This window comes from Oryctolagus cuniculus, chromosome 7 (assembly GCF_051225735.1).
Source record: "Oryctolagus cuniculus isolate XC-2025 breed Fujian yellow rabbit chromosome 7, ASM5122573v1, whole genome shotgun sequence".
Classification (NCBI taxonomy): Eukaryota; Metazoa; Chordata; class Mammalia; order Lagomorpha; family Leporidae; genus Oryctolagus; species Oryctolagus cuniculus.
Genome location: NC_142873.1, coordinates 103,435,147 through 103,456,396, shown reverse-complemented (window position 1 = coordinate 103,456,396; position 21,250 = coordinate 103,435,147). Strand labels below are relative to the sequence as shown.

Below are 21,250 nucleotides of genomic sequence, written 5' to 3'. Positions count from 1 at the left end.
GGCGCGGCGTCACCAAGCCGGTGCGGGCGCCCAGGCGCGCAGGCAGGCGCTCAGGCCGGGAATCGCTCCTGCCCAGTCGTCCGCGGCACGGAGACGCCGCGCCGCCCGGCTTCCGGAGCTGGACCGCGAGCGAGGGGAGTCCGCAGCCGCGCGCTGCTGGGCCCGGTGCCTCGTGCCACCTTGCCTCGCGCGCCGTGGTCAGCGGGAGGACCCCAGAGAGCTCGGTTTGTGGTCCCGTTTCTCAAAAAGCTGGCTGTGTGGACGGAGCCGGGAGCAGGCGAGCATTTCCATTCTCTGCCAGACTGGGCTTTTTCTCCTCATAATTTGAGGAAGCCCGAGTAGAGGTCAGGGGGGCAAGCGAGGATTTCCTCAGAAGCGGCCGAGAGCTGTGAATATGGTCACCTGCGCCTATCATTCTAAAATCTCCTTGACATTTTTCACACTTTGAAGCAGCTGCAGCTGGTGTCGTCGGAAAAGGGGGTGGGAAAAGAGGGGGCGGGGAGAGCGGGGAGGCGAGAGCCACGAGCAGCGCCTCCTCGCCTGCCAATCCTGGCACCTGTGCGCCGAGCCGCTGCACTGAGGAAGACCCCACTCCGGGCGAACCCCGGGCTTGAAGCCACGGACACCCAGCCTCCCGGCCGCGGGTTCGCGCAGGCGGGGGCTGCAGCTGCCCACTCGGACCACCGCAGTAGCCTGCAGCGGCGGGAGCGCACAGCCCCCTCAGAGCTGCCCACTGCGCTCCGGCCCCCGGGGATCCTCGCCCCGCGGAGGCGCAGCTGCGGGCAGAGCGTGGTACGGAGTTGGGTGCCCGATTCGCCTCGCCTGCTCGTCTCTTCTCCGCCCAGGATTTATTGTCTGTGGAGCCTTCTGGGGGTGGGGAAGGAGCTGCGCCTCCGCCACCGCCACCGCCGCCGCCGCCGCTGCCGCTGCTGCTGCGGTCGCTAGCGCGGCGCGCAGGGCAGGCGGAGGCTGGGGAGTGGACGCGCTCCTGCCTCCCCCGCCGGCGCTTCGGGCTTCCCCTCGGCGCTTCCCGCGGGAACCTCTCCAGCCGTCCACCTGAAGGGCACCGGCACCATGGTCTAACGTGGCACCTGCCTGGAATCCCCTCTTTCTCCTCCTCGTCCTCCTCCTCCCCTCTCCTCCTCCTCCTGCGAGGACCCTCGCGCCCACTCCACTGCGGACCACCGAGCACTTTAAGGAATAATCCTTGGCAGCTGCACCTCTCTCGCTCTCCGGAACCTCATGGGCAGTTTCTCCCACCGGCCATGTGAGTAAGGCACTTTCTCTCGGTGACTGAGGGGACTGCGGGGGTCTCCCCGGAGGTGAGGGTCTCCCTCCCCCCCGGGGGGGGCGGGGGCGGGAGGGCGCGAGGCTGGGGCGCTCGTTCCGAGTAGCTCGCACGGTGGCCGCGGAGGCGGCGGCGGGGATGTGGTAGGTTTCAGGGCTTTTGGAAATTGGGTGCTAACTGGGCGGGTGCACGGGAACACCGAGTGGTCTGGGCTGGCGAGAGACCCTAAAGGGTTACATACTGCGAAAAGGAGAGGTAAAGAGCGAACGTTGGGAGCTGGTGCTGGGACCACTGCTCCAGCTGAGGTTTGGCTAAAGCTCCTCTTCGTTATCTTGGGCATCTCGGTTTGCTTTTGCCAGGAGGTGTCTGAGGGATGAAGCGCGTGTTTAATCTCTCTCTCTCTCTCTCTCTCTCTCTCTCACACACACACACACACACACACACTTGTGGCAGGTTGCACTTGTCCCTTTATTGTGGAAGGTGTTGGATGACTGTCTTAATTCGTATGGATTTGACAAATGCAGTTAGGAGATCTTTATGCCATTGGGGTTCGGTGGGAAAGGGTGGGGTTTGTGGGGATGGAGTGGAGGAAGGACCATGACAGGCTGGGGGACAGAGAGAAGTGGGGTGGCGGTAGGGTGAACGCTTTCCCTGGGAGTCAGGGAGAATGATGGCCCCCTCCGCTGAGCTACACAACTCCTGCCTGCACATCTCCTTTGTGTTGCACTGAGAAGCTGGTGAACCTGCACTATTCCCCATCCAGCCGGGGCCCCCTTCAGCATTTTGCATCCTCCTTTCTGAGGCGTTTAGGATGCAGGACTTGGTTCGGATCCTACGAGGAAAGAAGAAGGGAAGCACATTAGCATTAAGGTGATCCTGGCACCCTGGCTCGCGGGCAGTTAGATTGGCTACTGGCGGTCTGCAGTTTTACTGTTTGCGGAGTCAAGAACAGGGGCGGCGGGTAGGGGGTGCATGGATTGCTTTTAAAGACAGTGTGACTTCATAATAGACGAGATGGCTGCAAAATTGCTTCATTACACTACTTCTCGGCCATCAGGGCTGAATAAAGGACCCGCCTCCGCCCTCTCCTCCCTTTCCTCTCTCGCAGCCTCCTCCCCACCAAGGCACAAAGGGAACGAATTGGGGAGGGGGGGCGGGGGCGGGAGCGCGCAGCGGGAGGCGGAGAAGGGAAGGGGTCACTTTCACAACTCCCGGGAATGGGCTTCAGAAAGGAACCATCTGCGACTCCCACGTTCCTTTCGGAGTTCTCCTTCCAAAAGCGAGGGGGGTGGGGTGGGATGGGTGACACACGGGGGTCTTCCACCTGCTCTTTTCGGTTACTTTCCCAATACACCTTGGACATACCGAATTTACTTGCAGGGGTAACTGGGTCAGCAGGTAAATATACGTACCTGTATACGTTGAAATGTAGCCCTCGTGATGGATGAAAAGCAGTTTGTGTGTGAGCAAAATTTCTAAGCACAATAGAGATTTTATAGCGTGGGCGAGAAGAGTGCATTCCAGCGAAAGCAGGACACGTGATCCCTCCAACGGGAGAGATACAGTGTTAGGAACTCGGTTTTCTTTGTTCCAGGCTGAGCCTATGAGATGCTTAGCATCCCGGCTGCTTAAGTCGTTCTATAAAAGGGCAAAATAGTCAAGTTGGCCAGAGGTGAGAATAAAGGGGGAAAAGATCATGCGTAAATCGATAAGCTGTGAAGGGCTTGAAACCTCCTCTGCCATTTCTTTTTTACTGCCCACCTTCTGTCTAACCCCTCCCCCCAGCCGGCCCCCTATTTAAAAATCAGGCATTTCCAATGGGAAAGCGGTGGAAAAGTTCTCCAGCCCCTTCACACGTGGGCTCTTCAGCGCCTCAGAACCTGCCTGGATTCCAAACAGAACTTACCACCTCTCCAGTCCCAGTGTCACGCCTCTATCCTGGGCTTCATTAATCTGACTTCCGGATTCTAAGGGAACCACCAGGAGATCTTTTTTGCAAAAGACAGTATGATACTCAAGTCCCTGCCTCCTGGAAACCCCTGATCCCAGCTAGGAAAGAATGAGAAAGTAGGGATGTAGGAATGTTTATTTTTCCTTAGGAATATCAAGACAAAAGCATACTGGAGGTGTGTTTAGCAAGGACTGCATTTGGACTCCTGTGTTATCTGAGGGCTGTGAAATGTCCTACGGTCTGGTTATTCATTAATTTAGTGGAGTTAGAACCTACTGCCTACCCAACACTAATTTAGAGTGACCTGACTTGGAGATTTCTTGTATCATCTTTACTCCACTTTTTATAAGCCATCTTAATGGGCTGAAGTTTTTTAAACTGTGGGCTATTTCTGTCTCCTACTTCATTGCATCATACTAACTTGTGTGGTAAGGAAAGCAGAATCAATTTCCATAACATATCATGAGAACTCCTTATACATTTTTTAAACATTTGACTGTCCAAGAAAAGATGCGTACTTAACCATGGCAACCGTTACGTTCTCCATCACTTATGCTTGCACATATGCAGCTTCAGAATTAGAAACAACTTCCTAAGGAAACAGATCTGGTCCAATTACAGTAGCCATGTTTTATTCAGAATTTTAGCATAGCTTTAGGCTGACATTAACATTTTCTTAATTAAAATCTAATTCTACTTTCTTTCACGAGCTTTTAATTTTTTTAATTCCTCTGTAAAATATAGAACATAGACCTAAAGTATTGTTGTGTTTGAATTTATGCTTTGGATTTTTTTTAAAAATGGAAAGATACAAATTAATATGAATCCTTATTTCTTAATAGAGTTATTAACCATATTATCTACCTGGTGTTAATTTTTCGGGATATTTCTCAGCCCTTCTTTCAATACATAATATTGTATGATACTATTTGATGTAAAAACCTAATATCTTTAACCATGACTTAAAGCATATACTTTTTAACAACACTTGGAAACTTCAGACACATTAGATTTTAATAGATATATCAAAATTATATCTATTGATATTACAATTCTATTTTCTGAAAGACTTTGTTCTCATTTTAAAGGGGATCACACATTCTATAATATTATAATTGCATTCCAGAGTCAACCAAGTACACAAAGAGTAAACAACTATTGATAAATTATCATTGGAATTATTTATGGATTCTCATTAAATTTTCCATATTAACAAATTATTTAATATTTTTCAAAATTCTGAATTTTGAAAATATATGCTACTCATTCAACCTGTCAATTATAACAACCATTCATAAAAGACATTATGTAATTTATTGTTCTAGTAGCAATGACAGGTTGGTAGAGTATTATCCACATTATTTTTGTGAGTCTAGTTAATCAGTGGGAGATGTTGAGTATTTCAATATTTTAAATGTAATGATAATATTAAGATAGTGGTTTATACTAGAGTGTAACAGTTATAACCTATAATGAGGAAGCAGAAGAGTTTCATAGATGAGCTCTGTATGTGTCTTAAAATCCTAAATTGTGAATTCTCAGTAGAAACTCAAAAGTTGTCATGCAAATCAACAATTTTTAGAAGATAGTGACCACAAGTTTATAAAAATTTTCCTCTATGAAGCTTTTAAACATTTTCTGTGAATAAGATTTGAATCCTTAGAAATATTCATGACTACAGGATATTATTCTGAAATAGTGAAAGAAGAGTAAGAAAACCTTAGGTACTTCCAGAATGTAATCTTAGGTAATTTACATCAGTCTCTTTAAAATGACACAGTTAGACATGACTGCTAAATTATAACATTAATGCACATCTAATAACATGGCAAAGTCCTACATGAAAGGTAGCTTGAATATTTTGAATAAATGCAGCATATTTTTGTGGGGACATACAAATGAGCTTTTTAAATAATTGTAAATCTGTATTGTGAATAGTGATAGCAGAGTATCTTTTAAAATTATGTCACTTAAGCCATCAAATATCTCTATTTTGTAACTTAAAATTAAGTTAATATGCTCAGAAATTGGTAAGCATCACTGATTATCTTACATCTTTTACCATAGTGCCTGAACTGTAATCATAATGTCACCTACCTTACTTCAAAATTATCTTATAATATACATTATTCTCACCATTTTACTGATTAGAAAATTGAAGTTTAAAGACAGGAAATGATATGTCCATACCACATAGTGAGAAAGTGATGGACCAATATTTAAAATCAGATTTGATTCCTGTGCCTTTTTCTCCATATCTTGTACTTTTCTCCATATACAAAAATTGGGGGTTATTAAACAATGGACATCTGTAGTTCATACAGTTCTTTTCCCTGATATATAATGAGAAATTAAAATGTTGGACCAGCTTTCCAAGAGTGAGCTACATACTTGACAATAATATTACTTTTGTGATCAACAGATAATATTGGTACAGAAAATGCTATTATTTATTTTCTAAGCATAATTAATTCATAACAGAACCATTTAATACTACATTAGAGTCTTTCATATAAAAGTACATTAGGTAAGTTTTTAATATAGCAAATTTTGAATCAATAGCTGTCATGTCTACTTTAAAACATGATACAGTTTACAAACTTCTGGAAAAGTGCCATATGCTATTTAAATTATTAATCACAGTAGAAAAAGTATCATTTGTCACACAAAGGCATATGGGAATTATTAAATAAATTTAATAACCCAAGTGATTTCCTGTGTACACTCATTTTTGTTACATTGTTCAAAGCCTGATACACTTAAAATCTCTATACAAGATATTATTTTACTTTAAAACACATAAGAGGAATAATAGTTACTAGGAATGAAATATTGAAATGTATATTAGCATTGACATAATTTGTCATTTTAACAATGAAGTAGAAGTTTTCGTTGTTTAAAGAATGCATTTATTGACTTCTTAAAGATTCAGTTTCTTCAGTTGAAGCAGGTATTTTTACTTTTAATGAAATCCTGTAAGGCTGAAAGCATATTTAATGCAAGGAGATGGTATTACTATGCCCCAGAGAGCGTTATGACAAATTCGTTAAGTAAAACAAGGCAACAACAAAATACCTGTATGGCTGTCTAATTTTTAAAACAGAATTAGAATTTCTGGTGTTCAAGAGATAAAGTTGTAAGAGGACAAGTGAGAAGCTGCTAGTTTCAATTACAGATAAAATGAGGCTGACCTGAACAAACAAACAAGCATACTGATACATAAGTACTGCCATTATCATTTTGAGATTTTCACAGGGAGAAAGAGAAGATGGCCCTGGGAAAAACAGCAGAACAGAACCAATAGAGGAAAATACCAGTTGGAAATACAGTTGGATAAGAGCTATTTTACTTAATTCACCCAGAAAAAAAATACAGGAATTCTATACTATATGGAAAGAGATAAAGATACTTTTAAGCCAGCGCTGCGGCTCACTAGGCTAATCCTCCGCCTTGCGGCGCCAGCACACCAGGTTCTAGTCCCGGTCGGGGCGCTGGATTCTGTCCCGGTTGCCCCTCTTCCAGGCCAGCTCTCTGCTGTGGCCAGGGAGTGCAGTGGAGGATGGCCCAAGTGCTTAGGCCCTGCACCCCATGGGAGACCAGGAGAAGCACCTGGCTCCTGCCATCGGATCAGCGCTGTGCGCTGGCCACAGTGCGCTGGCCGCGCCGGCCATTGGAGGGTGAACCAACGGCAAAGGAAGACCTTTCTCTCTGTCTCTCTTTCTGTCCACTCTGCCTGTCAAAAAATAAAAATAAAATAAAAAGATACTTTTATGTAGTGTAAAATATTTTACAGAAGCCTATCTGCATTGTCAAGTTCTTGACAGTAGAAGGAAAGACAAGTAATGGACCTTACTTAAATAGTGCTAAGGGTTATGAAGACATTTGTTGCACTTAAAGGGTTAGTGATGGATAAAAAGCTAAAATATACTAGCTGAATTTAAAGAATTAATATGACACAGATGGTATAATGAAAATAATTTAAAATTGCACATAATTAGACTTCTTGGGTAGTAATTAGTTAAGTGTTCTGTATTTAATGCATTCTCCACTGTAGTTCTTGTCACCAGCAGGCACCTTACCAAGTCATGTCAGATGGTGACATGTATACCTGGGACCACATATGCTAAACACTCATAGCACATTGAATATTTACTGTCCAGTGATATTCTGAGTCAGTGTAATTTAACATATGATAAAAGCTTGCCTATTTCAAGTGTGATTAATTTTTAAGACAATTATAAAAGCTATTGTAATTAAGTCAAATACCTAGTTAAACTTTGAGTGTTAAATATTAGTGATGTCCTTAGGGTAATAGCATATTGTTGAACACTGAGCACACTGCACATATAACTTTAATTGTTCTCCTTCACAAAATACATACACACATACACACACACACAAACCCATAATCTTACCATTTCATTAAGTTCATAATGCTTCTTTTTATTTTTATTTATTTATTTTTTTGACAGGCAGAGTTAGTGTGAGAGAGACAGAGAGAAAGGTCTTCCTTCCGTTGGTTCACCCCTCAAATGGCAGCCACGGCTAGCACACTGTGCTGATCCGAAGCCAGGAGCCAGGTGCTTCTCCTGGTCTCCCATGCGGATGCAGGGCCCAAGCACTTGGGTCATCCTCCGCTGCACTCCCAGGCCACAGCAGAGAGCTGGACTGGAAGAGGAGCAACTGGGACAGAACCAGCACCCCAACCAGGACTAGAACCTGGAGTGCAGGCACCACAGGCAGAGGATTCGCCTAGTGAGCCACGACACCTGCCCATAATGCTTCTTAACCAGATAAGGCTTTAGAGAGCCTCCTTGTATAAACGGAAACCAAGGTCCAGCTAAATTTGCTTTCGTGTTCAAGATCACACAACTGTTACTGGAAGAAACGGCAAAATAAACAGATCTTTGAGCTCCCAACCTCTGCCAGTAAAACTTCCCTCTTGAAACTGTTGGAGTCCTTCTTTAAGCAAAGGAATAGGGATAAAGGAACTATAATCTGATACATCCAATTAATGTTGCAAGCCACTATGATGACACCATCCAAAATACATTTCTTTTTTCATTTCTTTTTTGGCCTGCATTTTGCCTATAGTTTTTATTTGGCTTAAGTTTTCTGGACAGCTGCCTTAGCTTTCCACTTTGATTTGACTTCTAGGCAGACTATAATGCTATAATTTTAGCATCTATTTAAAATTCTATTTTTACCAAGATGCCTTTATTTGAGAAATATGGAATTAATTTTTACTAATATTAAAGCACTCTATATTTGAGTACTAAATCTTTCTTAATGTAAATTAAAATGTTCATTTAAATTATTAGTCTTTTTAAGGATAATTCCTGCTAAATGAATATTGGATGGCAGAAAAATGTTCATTTTTTTCAGTAAATTATTTCTCTGAGTTTTCTAATTTTGTTAAGGGCTGATCAATGAGCTTTCCTACCAAAATTAATTAAGATTTAGCATTGGATCTTTCTATAAAACATTATCTTAAGTACTGATTAGGAAAGTATTCTATTCAGGATGATAAAATATGATACTGTTGGAATTTGTTAAACAGGTTCATTTCTGTGAATATTCTCCAATTACAAAGTTACATTTTTAAGGGTCCTTAGAAATATCAAGCCCCCTCTCACTTCTAAATCAGTTTATATATGTACTGTGACATAGTTTTTCTATCACAAAACAAGTTTGGATTATTTTTCATTTAATTTTTTTTAATTTTTATTGTTTTATTCCCCCCCCCCAAAGAAGCATTTTACTTATTTAAGGAATACAAACTTCATGCATATCATAAGTACAACTTTAGGAATATAGTGATTCTTTCTACCATACTGCCCTTCCATCCCTCCTCCCCCCTCCCTCTTCCATCCCCAGTCCCATTATCCACTTTTCGATTAACTTTATACACAGAAGACCAACTCTATACTAAGTAAATAGTTCAACAGTTTTCGTGGAAAAAGAAAAGCAAAAACAAACAAAAAAATACTATTACTCAACAGTTGAGACGAGCTGTTCAAAGTCATTACATCTTGAAGTTAATTTCACTTTGTTTTTTAGAAACTTAATTAACTTTGAAGAAGCACCCAAGAATGATACATCTTTTGTGAGCACTTAAACATAGTTCTAATACAACTCTTTCAGGATAGAGGTCCTGCATGGGAAATTAGTGCACAGTGACTGTTATTGTTAATCTAAGGATTAACATTGTTGTGTATGACATCGGTGATCACCTGAGGCTTTTAACATGAGCTGCCTAGGCTATGGAAGCCTTTGAATCCACAAATTCTGTAAATATTTAGACAAGGCCATAAGCAAGGTGGGAGTTTTGATGACAACTTCTTTCTACTGGGGTCTCACCCACTGAGGTCCTTTATGTAGGACATTTTTCCCACACTCTCTTGGCTTTCCAAGCCTGACATGTTCTTGTGGGCTTTGTAGCCAGACCGGAATGCTTTGAGGGCTGATTCTGAGGTCAGAGTGCTATTTAAAACAATTGCCCTTCTATGAGTCTACCATGTGGACTGCTTCCCATGTTGAAGCATTTACTCCTTTTTAATTTTATCTATTTTTATTACCAGACCTTTCATCCTATCCATATGATCACTTTAAAACTTAAGATGGTATTTTTACCACCCAGCTTAAGGGGACTTGGGGTCCTGTAGCAAGTTTCTAACTGTACCTTTAGAAGTAAGTTCATAGGAATGTATGCAGAACTGTGTAGCTTTACAGTTACAGACTTCATAATTACAACTTTAGGAACATGGTGATTCTTCCCACTGTGTCCACCTTCCCACTCACACTCCCAACCCCTCTTCCTCTTCCCTCTCTTATTCCCACTCTTATTTTTTACTGAGATCTATTTTCAGTTGACTTTATACACATATGTTTATGATACGCGTTCAACAAATAGTATATTAAAAAAAATTCCTGAACAGTCAAGACAAGGGCTGTTCAAGTCATTGCTTCTCAAAGCATCAATTTCACTTCCACAGATTGCCTGTCATGTCCTCTATTAGTTATCACAGATCAAGGAGAACATGTGATCTTTATCCCTTTGAGACTTTACATTGTCTAGAAAATTTAGTTGCTGGGAAACTTAAAGAAAGTTGTTTTTAACCTACCAACAAAACATATTAGCAATAATTAGAATGCATTTTTGAAATAATTTTATAAATGTCTCAAAACATATACTTGTATTAAAAACAATAAAATATAGTAATGTTTACAAAGCATTGATCAAGCAAGTGATACCTGTGCAGTCTCACCTAGTAACTCTCTTAAAGAAGAAAATTAAAACTTAGTACAGAAATAATATTTAAAATTGAAAATACATCATAATGACTAAATTAGCCATCACATATCAGCCCATTAGCTGTGATTTTCATTTGTGGAAGGGTTCTTACTCATGCCAGCTTTCAGTGTACTGTTCTGAAACTTGTGGGTGTAACAGAACAGAACATATTCCTGCATCTGTGAATATAATCCCACACACCATTTTACATGACAGAGTCTGAAAGTCCTAAAACTAGATGTTAACAGTAAGCCAGGATGTCAACTTCTACCAGTCCAGAGTTTAAATTAACCCTTATAATAATACCTGTTTTGTCATTTCAAATCTCTAATTTTATTTCATGAGATGTTATTTAGACATGTAAGATAGGAAGAAATGTTTTGTGTTTATTGGTTGGTTGCTTTTTCTACCCCACTTATCTGAAGTTTGCTTCCTACAGACAAAATGCATGCAACACACAAACATACACAGCAGACACTCAGGAGGGCTTGGTGCAAAAAAAAATGTATACTTTTGAACTGCCTTACAGGGAGAAAATACTAGAAATTCTATACATGTTTATTTTTCATATAAAATATACTTTATGATGAATTAATATATGGATTAACAAAATCATTCTATATGGAGAGTAGTATGTGCTCATTTGAGAAAACACTGAAAACTGGAAAAACTGGGAAGATAATTGCAGATGCATTTACCTTATTGTAAAATTAAGAAGACTGGAGTAGGCTGGTGCCGCGGCTCACTAGGCTAATCCTCAGCCTGAGGCACCGGCACCCCAGGTCTAGTCCCGGTTGGGGTGCTGGTTCTGTCCTGGTTGCTCCTTTTCCAGTCCAGTGCTCTGCTGTGGCCTGGGAAGGCAGTGGAGGATGGCCCAAGTGCTTGGGCCCTGCACCCGCATGGGAGACCAGGAGAAGCACCTGGCTCCTGGCTTTGGATCAGCGCATGGCACTGGCCATAGCTGCCATTTGAGGGTGAACCAAAGGAAGGAAGACCTTTCTCTCTGTCTCTCTCTCTCTCACTGTCTAACTCTGCCTGTCAAAAAAAAAAAAAAAAAAAAAAAAAAAAAGACTGGAGTAAGTATTTTAATGTCTGCTTTACTTAAATATAAATGTATGAGAGTACTTCCAAAGTCCCTGTAAATTCATATTGTGAAAAATTGTTCATGGACTGCAAACATGTTTTACCCAAAAATAATCTTTTTTATTCATTTTTTCCTCATAAACTTTTTTAAGTGCCCTGGTATGCATGTCAACCTCTTAGTTACAATAATGCTATGTTTCCCACCCTAAATGCCCTCCCTGATCCAGACCAAAGGCATTTGCTTTCTCTAACAGTTGGCAAGGTGTTATATCTTCTCTGCTGTTAATAATTCACTGTAAATTGAGCCCCTAAAGAAATGGTGCAGTGGTGACAAATATGTGAATAACATGTCAATGTATTAATGTGTTAGTATATTCTATAGCTGAATATAAGAGGGTAATTTATATAACATAAAGGATTATTCAACTCATGGTTCGGGGGGCCTACGAGGTCTGTTAAAAGCCTCCTTGTTAGCAGTGACTCTGTATTGTCCCAAAGCATCACATGATGAGAGGAACACATCTGAGAGTCAGAACCAAACTGGCTCTCAGTCCTGTGGTTGGTATAACCAGTTAACCTGTTAATCTGTGAGTGACCTAATCACCTCTTCAGGATGCTGCCTGGTGCTGCCTTTTAATTCCTTGACGGGGAATTGAATTTCAACCTAAGTGATGGTGGGGACCATTGTCATAACAGTGTCTCTGCACTTAGTCCTAGGATGTAGCTGTTACTCCTCTTGCTTCTGCGTGTGACCAAGACAAGAGTACACCTCTTCCTTGTACGTGTAAAGTTGTCCATCATTTATAGAAAGTAATATGTTTTAAATAGTCTTCCCCCTTTTCTCCCCAGTAGGGTTTTCTTTATATGATCATGTGGGAGAGAATAAATGGAAATACAGAAAAATGAAAGTTGTGTACTTGGCTTCTGGGAATATATAAAATTTTCTTGTTTTAAATTGCATTTGATAGTTTTTAATATTATTGTTCAACAATAGATAAAATAGAATATTTTTAGTATGGAGATTTTATTGGGAGTGAGAATTTATAATCTGATGAGCCTACATTATAAAAATAAGATTATTTTCTCATATTTACATTGAAATGGAAGAGAATAAAATACTCTAGGATGCTAAAGATTTTGTTACTCTCTCCTCTGTTAAGTAAGAAATTTACCATTAAGCTGAGTAAAGATCACTGTTAGTAAATTATATAGAGTGCTTAACTGAATAAAAAACTGAATATGAATGCAATATAATGAAACTTCAGAATTCCTTGATTACACTATTCCTATAATGTGATCAAATCTTTAAATTGTGTGATCACCTGAAGATCATTTTGAGTTGGTTTTCTAAGGATGCTTCAATATATATAGGTCATTAATTCCTAGCTTTGTTGTTTAAATAATCATTTAAATGACTGTCTCCAAAACCAGTACATATACAGGGCCTAGTGCAGAAAAATACACATCTTGTGTGAATGAATAATTGAATGAATTTGTGATTGCACTAAGTGACCCCTGTAACGTTAGTGTGGTTCCTGTGGGTTTCTTCCATCTCCCTGAGAACATCACAGGATCCTGCTCTTTAGGCCCTCTTTGAAGTTATGCCTGCCAATGTGACTTGCTCTGGCCAATGAAACAGAAACAAAAAATGAAGCTGTCTCTTCTGAATTGAAATATTTATGACCCAGTGCAATGTTTACTCTTCCCCTGATGTAGAAGCATGTATTGTGATAAAACTTGTGTCACCCTGGTCCCTGAACAGTTGCCCTGAATGAAGACCTGCCTGTACACAGGCATTCCACATGTACTATGAGCAACATATTATGTTGTCACATGTGACATGTGACATGTCACATTTTATCACTGATTAGTTATGTGAATTAATAAATATTTAAAAGATATAAAGATCAGCTCATTTGAGAAAACTTTGTAGGCTCTAGGTACTCTGATTTTCTCAAATTGTAATTTTGTGCACTAGTATATTTTATAAGCCAGAGAAGTTCAAGAACTCGGAAACTGTTCTACTCTGTAACCCCTCCTTTGAATTGTAGTAAAATCTAAGAAGTGACACTGACATGTATTTTCTTATTATGCATAGTTTGGATAGTTTGCAATAAAATGTTTAATAAAAAGCTATAATATCTACAGGAACTGCCACTTTTTAATCTGTTTATATATTTTACCAAAGTTCATGCATGCATTTATTCATTCTAAATATTTATTGTGCTTTCTCCAGGACCTAATAAGCAGGTCAAGAATTTAAGATTTCCATCTTGCATTCAAAGCTATTGAATATTTTTTTAGCAGAAAAGTAGGGTGAACTGCTTGATAGTTTAAAATGATCTCATGTGCTGTTATGTTTAAAACCTGTTAGACAAAGGCCAGAACAGAAATAGGGATTCATAAATTAGGGAAATGTTTACAGTAGATTGGGCAAGGATAAAGGTATATTGGGCTAGAATTTTCATACTGGGAATAGAAAGAGGTATAGGGAACAAAGATATGCTTTCCAGAAACCATCGGATTCACTGTTGAATTTATAATGGAGGAATGGCTAGTGAGGGAAAAAGTGTGGTACCAAGGATTATTTCAAGATCTCTGACATGAAAAAATAGATATGTGGAGGTACAACTTATTGACTGGAAAATCTCAGGTAGTTAATCTGTTCAGATGTAACTAGAACATTGATGCTATTATGAAAGAATTGAATAACTGGCTGATATGTTGAAGAAACATGATTCAGAGGACCAATTTATAAAAATAAACAGTTACCCACATATAAAATTACTGAAAGTGTATTAAATACTTCTGTGAGGAAAATAATCAAAGGCTTTTTTCAAGAAAAAGAGTTTTCAAATAAATTAAAATTGGGCATGCACTAGAGTGACTCGTTTTATATTACTATCTTGGTTTCCTTTTAATTACTCCTTGGCATGAAAAGAAAGCATGAATGCATGCCCATTCCTTCTGAATACTAATTTCTTCCACCTTTTTACATTATAATTTATAGTTCACAAAGAATTTTTTACTCCTGGTCCTTTTATTCTTGGTTCCTGAGATGGACAGAACAGCTTCAGCTCACACATACCATATTTTGTGGCCATTCAATTTTAAATTTTAAATGGCCAAAGCAAGTCACATAACCATACCTAGTATGGCAAAGAAACAAGTGATAAAGCATCCGCACTGTCATAATGACTCAGTAATGCCCATTGAAAATTCTTGATCTTTCCAAATCTTTACTACCTCTTAGCATTTATACTTTGAAAAATCATTTTCCCATCTTAACTGTCTCCAAGTAGACTGGCATTGGACGTAATAGTAGTGGATACCAGCTGTTGAGGTCCTAGGTCTCTTCCTTGACTTCTGTATCCAGCCAGCATGCAGTCTGTTTAATGCAGTTGTCTTTAAGAATATATCTTTGATATTTTTCTTCTCTGATTGAGTTGAAATTATTTTACTAGATTCTTAAGTTAATTTACCTTTGTTCTGTTTTGCTATTTCCCTGGGTTATAGGACATTGGAAAAAAAAGTCTTGAAATTTAGATTAATAGCAATTCAGTTTTACCTTGGGGAAACAGAATTTCTTATCCTTTCAACCACTGAAGTTTTTTTTTTTTTTTTTTTTTTTTTTTTTTTTGACAGGCAGAGTGGACAGTGAGAGAGAGAGACAGAGAGAGAAAGGTCTTCCTTTGCCGTTGGTTCACCCTCCAATGGCCGCCGCTGCAGCCGGCGCACCGCGCTGATCCTGGCAGGAGCCAGGAGCCAGGTGCTTTTCCTGGTCTCCCATGGGGTGCAGGGCCCAAGCACCTGGGCCATCCTCCACTGCACTCCCTGGCCATAGCAGAGAGCTGGCCTGGAAGAGGGGCAACCGGGACAGAATCCGGCGCCCCAACCGGGACTAGAACCCGGTGTGCCGGCGCCGCAAGGTGGAGGATTAGCCTATTGAGCCACGGCGCCGGCTCTCAACCACTGAAGTTTAATGATGAAGTAAACTTTTGTTTTCTTATCAAAATCTGCGTGTGCTTTTGAATTTTTAGATTTTAGGAATGGGTGTAATTTGGAACTTTTGAGATAAACATTCATAAAGCTCCTTTAATCTTCAAAACTGTTTACTTCATGATCCATATTTTCTTAATGTAAATGTTTTATTTTGATAATAGATGGAATAATTAAAATTGGGAATGTATCTAATAACAGGGTTATTATTATTATTTTTTTTTTTTGACAGGCAGAGTGGACAGTGAGAGAGAGAGACAGAGAGAAAGGTCTTCCTTTTGCCATTGGTTCACTCTCGCTGATCCGATGGCAGGAGCCAGGAGCCAGGTGCTTTTCCTGGTCTCCCATGGGGTGCAGGGCCCAAGCACTTGGGCCATCCTCCACTGCACTCCCGGGCCACAGCAGAGAGCTGGCCTGGAAGAGGGGCAACCGGGACAGCATCTGGCGCCCCGACCGGGACTAGAACCCAGTGTGCCGGCGCCGCGCCGCAAGGTGGAGAATTAGCCTAGTGAGCTGCGGCGCTGGCCAATAACAGGATTCTTTAGAAGTCAATAGATTAGATCACTTGTGTTTCTCTTTCATTAGGTGTTCTCCTAAATTGGATTCCTACTTTGAAGGGTAATGTGATGGACCTAAATCAGTGGTTTTCCAATGTTTTTATACTTGTGTTTTTATCAAACAAAATATTACAAAGAACTCCAATGCATAAAACAGAGACAAATAAGACTGCTGTGTTTAAAATGACTATGTTTTATGTTCAAGAATTGTCATGTCAAGCTATAATTGTTTCTTGATTTCTCACTTCCTAATTTAACAGAAGATATCTTACCCTCCAATTGAGAAATTATATAGAAATGTAATCATAATTTGTTATTTTCAGCTATTTGAGCAAAGTCATTTGAATTGTCCTATGAGTGCAAATAGGGTTGCATTGCCTTAGCTCTCATTTTTTTTTCTTTGATTGACAAATAGTGATATTATCCACACAAAGACTCTTAGAGAGGTTGACCATATCTTGCCAATTATCAGTGTGTATGCAAGACCTCTCCAAGAAAGAGAAGGATTGGGACTGCCAGTTCTGTCTCTTAATAAATATCCTCTGTGCCTGGCTAAATAAGCAAAATGGCAGAGAAAGCACAATTCCAAAGGACTCACTCATTTTGATGAATAGGGCTCATTCAGATGGCTTTGGTTTTTGAACTTGTCACAGCTTGTGATAGCTTACTTCCCTCATTAATTATCCTGTTAAAATTGATTGCCATTTTTATGAAAGTGGGTTCCAGGCTGATCAGCAAAATTTAGCGTCAGAGGAAAAGGTGGATACAATAATTATTTTCTCAGAATTTCATTTCTCTGCTATTTCACAAGGCAAAAGTATTTGAGGGTCTTTCGGGGATCTTCTATTTGAGAAGACATGGAATTCTTTTTACTCCTGTTGTATAACCTCTGTTACTCTCTTGCCATCTGCTACCCTAGCCTTGAAATTTTTATTTTACCAAATATGTCAAAATTATATTTTCCTGGCATCTGTAGTTAGTGCTTTCATAGTGAATTTCAGTCAGATCAAATATATATGTTTAATTTTTTCATTGTTACTTCCTAGCTAGCTGACCTTAGGAAAATTATTATAACTTTTCAAATCATAAATTACTGAACATAATAATACCCATATCACATAAATGTTAGCAATGATTAAATAATCTTGTAAACTATCACTTTAATCATGCTTTGGACATACAAATTGATCATCTTATGCCCAGCTTGATTAAAACAATTTATTGATATTTCTTTTGAGATAAAAACAAAAATTTAAATTTTTATCTACAAGTCTCAGTCCAACTTCTATCTACATTGCAGCTTGACTTCCTTTATATCTAAAAATATTGTTATTTCAGTTTTATAAAGGCCCTGTTTTCTATAGCCTCAGGGCCTTCACACATGCCCTTCAGTCTAATTGCTCTCTTTTTGCGGTCATCACTTTTTTTATCTTCACATTTCTATCAAGTGATTACTTCTTGAGGAGAGCCTCTGCCATCATATTCACTTTTAGTACTGTACATAATGCAGAATGCTATTCAGGATATGCCACACCTGTTCACTAAACATGAACTACACTGATCCACAGTTATATCTTTCTGATCCTATTAAATGCTATATCTCAAGCATTTACAAAACTGCTTCAAAATAAATCTATATGTACATGGAATAAAAGAGGACAAAGTAATATTGGGGATCCCCTATCATTTTAGAAACTGATTTGGCATGATATGCATATATATATTTTCCCTCATATAATCCTCACCAATTCTATAAGAAAGTATGATTTTTTTAATATTTTTTACAGATTTATTTTATTTATTTGAAAGACAGAGTTACAGAGAGAGGTAGAGACCGAGAGAGAGATCTCCCATCTGCTGGTTCACTCCCCAGATAGCCACAACAGCCAGAGCTGCGCCGATCTGAAGCCAGGAGCCAGGAGCTTCTTCCTGGTCTCCCACGTGGGTGCAGGGGCCCAAGACTTGGGCCATTTTCTACTGCTATTCCAGGCCATAGCAGAGAGCTGGATTGGAAGAGGAGCAGCCAGGACTAGAACCAGTGCCTCTATGGGATGCCGGCACTTCAGGCCAGGGCTTTACCCCATTGTGCCACAGTGCCGGCCCCAGCAAGTATGATTTTTAGGAAAAGAAAAAATATATAAGCATTGAAGGTCTTTGTAACAATTTAAGGGGAGAATGGAAAGCAAGTACAACTTATAGATTAAAAAGGTAATTTACTCTTGTTTGAAAGCTAGGGAATTATAAGGAAGTTTTATGAAATAAATACTCATTTCTTCTTCAAAACATAACCATAATTTGTATAAGGCTAGATGAAATTTAAATCTTTTAATTTGATAAGTAGATACTTTTCATGTAGTGTAATATGCTTATAAATTGAGTCACACTTCTGAAAATAATTCCCATCACATATGGAAGTGTCCCTGATGCCAGTACTCATTTGTACCATGAACACAAAAAGAGAAGTTTTGAATCAGCCCACAGATCAAGACTAAGTTGTGAACTGACAAAATAAACATTTCTTGGGAGTATAATATGTGATAAAACACTTTCAGTGAGTTCAATGAGGGCCACTGACCTTGTCAGAATGACATAGCCAGCCACCGGTGAGTTCAAAAACAACTACATAAACTGTTGTCTAGAAATATATATGCTTCTAAGCTTTTAATTTGCAAACTGTTACATTGTCTGTCTTAAATATTTTGCAGGATAAAGTGTTTGGTTCCTTTATATCATAACTGAATTTCACCTCTTAAAAATCTTCACTCACAGAAATTATTATTAAAATGAAAGGATAGCAGATTCTTCTGTGACTCTGAAAAAATGGAGATTCCTGTAGATTTAAATCTATTATTGTTAAGTGGTAGAGCTGCTAAGAGCTACTCCAACAGTCAGCCAGTGTTACCATCTCTAATTATTAGAGGATAAATCAGAATTATAAAATAAAATTAATTTAAATTTTTGTCGGTTTAAAATATTGACCTACTCAAAAGATTTTCTCTTTTTCCCCTCTTCTTCTTTGTGCATACATTTAAGAACTTAAATGCTATTGGCCTTTTCTGGCCTCAGTCTCCCTCACTTATCTGTCAGATTATTCTTTGTGAATGTCTTCTTTGCAAAATCAATTTTCCTTTTCATAAGTCCTCAATAGTTCCCTCCACTTAGGAAAGCCTGAACTACTTAAGTTGATGCTTACAAGCCTTCAATTATCACTTAACAACATTCAATTTATTCTTTCCTTTATACAAATATTCCACTCTATTTAAACTATGTCGTCAGGATAGTGGAGTTCTATGGATTTACATTCTACTACTTATTGGTAAACTGGGAGTTGTTTTCAAATTTTTATTTATTTGCTTTTACTATTTGAAAGACACTGACAGAAATAGAGAAAGAAAGGGATTGACCTTCATTATGCTGGTTCACTCCCCTAAACAATAATCAAATCTCAAAATGTCAATTTTGATCATACACATTACATTTTTTGTACTCTTAATTACCACAGATCAGGAAAAACACATGATGTTTGTCTTTTGGGTAATCGCTTATTTCACTGAGTATAATTGTCTTCCATCTTAAATTACTCAGGTTATTGTTTAAATCTCCTACTTCTTTTATCCCTTATTCTTACTTACATTTTATTCTAGTTTTATGCTCTTTAATTCCTAAATAGTTTTCAAAATCCTTTTTCTTATTGTCCTCACTGTTGCTTCTCCAGTTCAGAACTTCGTTATGTCTCTTCTGCCCTACTCCAATACCCTGGACCAACCCTGGGTGATCCCTCACTTGCTCTGGACCTCTCTTGCGATTTCTACCTCTGTGGGGCTCTCCATCCTTGAGATTCTGGGAAATAGAGGTTTACCTGGTACCCATCTTCTGATTCAACTATTACTGACTCCCTGCCTTTAAAGTCTTTGATGTGGGTTTGTGTAACACTCTATGACTTACCCTCTAACCCTTTTCTTTATGCATTCAGTGTTCTGGCTATACTGAGATGTTAGAAGTTATAAAAATATGTCCTGTTTTCCCTGACCTTGTTATCCGCCAGAAATACTGGCAGACTCCTTCTACTCATACTTTAGATTGTAGTTTCCAAGTGGCATTTTCTACATAAAACCTTTTTATACCTTTCTCCTTTCATCAAAGGGAAAGTTACTGTTTTTTTTCCCTTTATATTTTAAAAGTAATTCTTTTCCACTAGAATGAGAATTATATATCATAAATATTCCTTCTGTATACCCAGCTCTTGAAACATGATATTCATTCAGTAAATATTTGAGAAATAAAGGAATAAGAAAAGAATGAACGGATTCAATAAGAAGTTAATAACCTGTTTATACTCTATCAGGCCTGTTTCTTCTTGTTGAAAGAATATACACTTAGTTTTCTAAATGGAATATATAAATATTAAATAAAACCAGCATAAAATATTGATGAAGTTTTGACCTGGGAAAACCTGGATTTAGGTTCTAGAGATACCAACAGGAAACTTGAAATGAGCTGCATATTTTTTGTTAGCCCTGTTTTTTTCCATCATTATAAAGAAAATAATAATATATGCCTCATCATTTGGTCATGAGAATTAAATGAGGTAAATAGGTGAAAATAGTTTATAAACTATTAAATATTAGGTGTTTTTAATGTGATATTTTAGTAGGTTTAAATTTATAGTAACAGCCTCACACTCTAATGCACTAAAATAGAACTTTTAAAATCTGTAATCGCTATCAAAGTATTTGAAAGGCCTCATTTTTGTACCCATTAAGTTTATATTTTCCTAACAAATTTATCAAGTGACTGTGGTCTAAAACATTATCTCCTTCGTCTATCCTTGTTCTCCATATTTTGCTGCTACTGCAGCTGTTGGTGGTGGTGAGTGGTATGTGAGAGAACTGTAACACACTGTGGAAAAGGCACCTGCTCCCCATGCCATCCTCTTCCTCTTTGGCCTCTGCTGAGTGTCTAACCGCCACTGGGTTAACTGCCCTCCCTGCAGCTATCTTCAGAATCTCTGAACATCTGCTTAGAACTGTTTACAGAGTACGTGTGCAAGGTTACTTCAAAATGTTCAAATGGAATTA

General features: G+C 39.1%; 1 protein-coding gene across 6 annotated transcripts in view; it reads left to right on the top strand.

Moving 5' to 3' along the window:
- The first annotated feature begins 1,128 nt into the window (after window positions 1–1,128).
- Window positions 1,129–21,250, top strand: part of LRRC7 (leucine rich repeat containing 7) — a 589,098-nt gene continuing 568,976 nt past the window's right edge. For 4 of the 6 annotated variants that reach the window (XM_089337199.1, XM_051857607.3, XM_089337201.1 and 1 more), the window contains exon 1: window positions 1,135–1,267. In XM_089337199.1, the coding sequence (XP_089193325.1) occupies window positions 1,266–1,267 (2 nt within the window). In that variant the 5' untranslated portion in view covers window positions 1,135–1,265. Of the gene's footprint in view, window positions 1,268–21,250 lie in introns of all 6 variants that reach the window. The other 2 variants (XM_051857612.3, XM_089337197.1) reach the window with 2 other exon arrangements.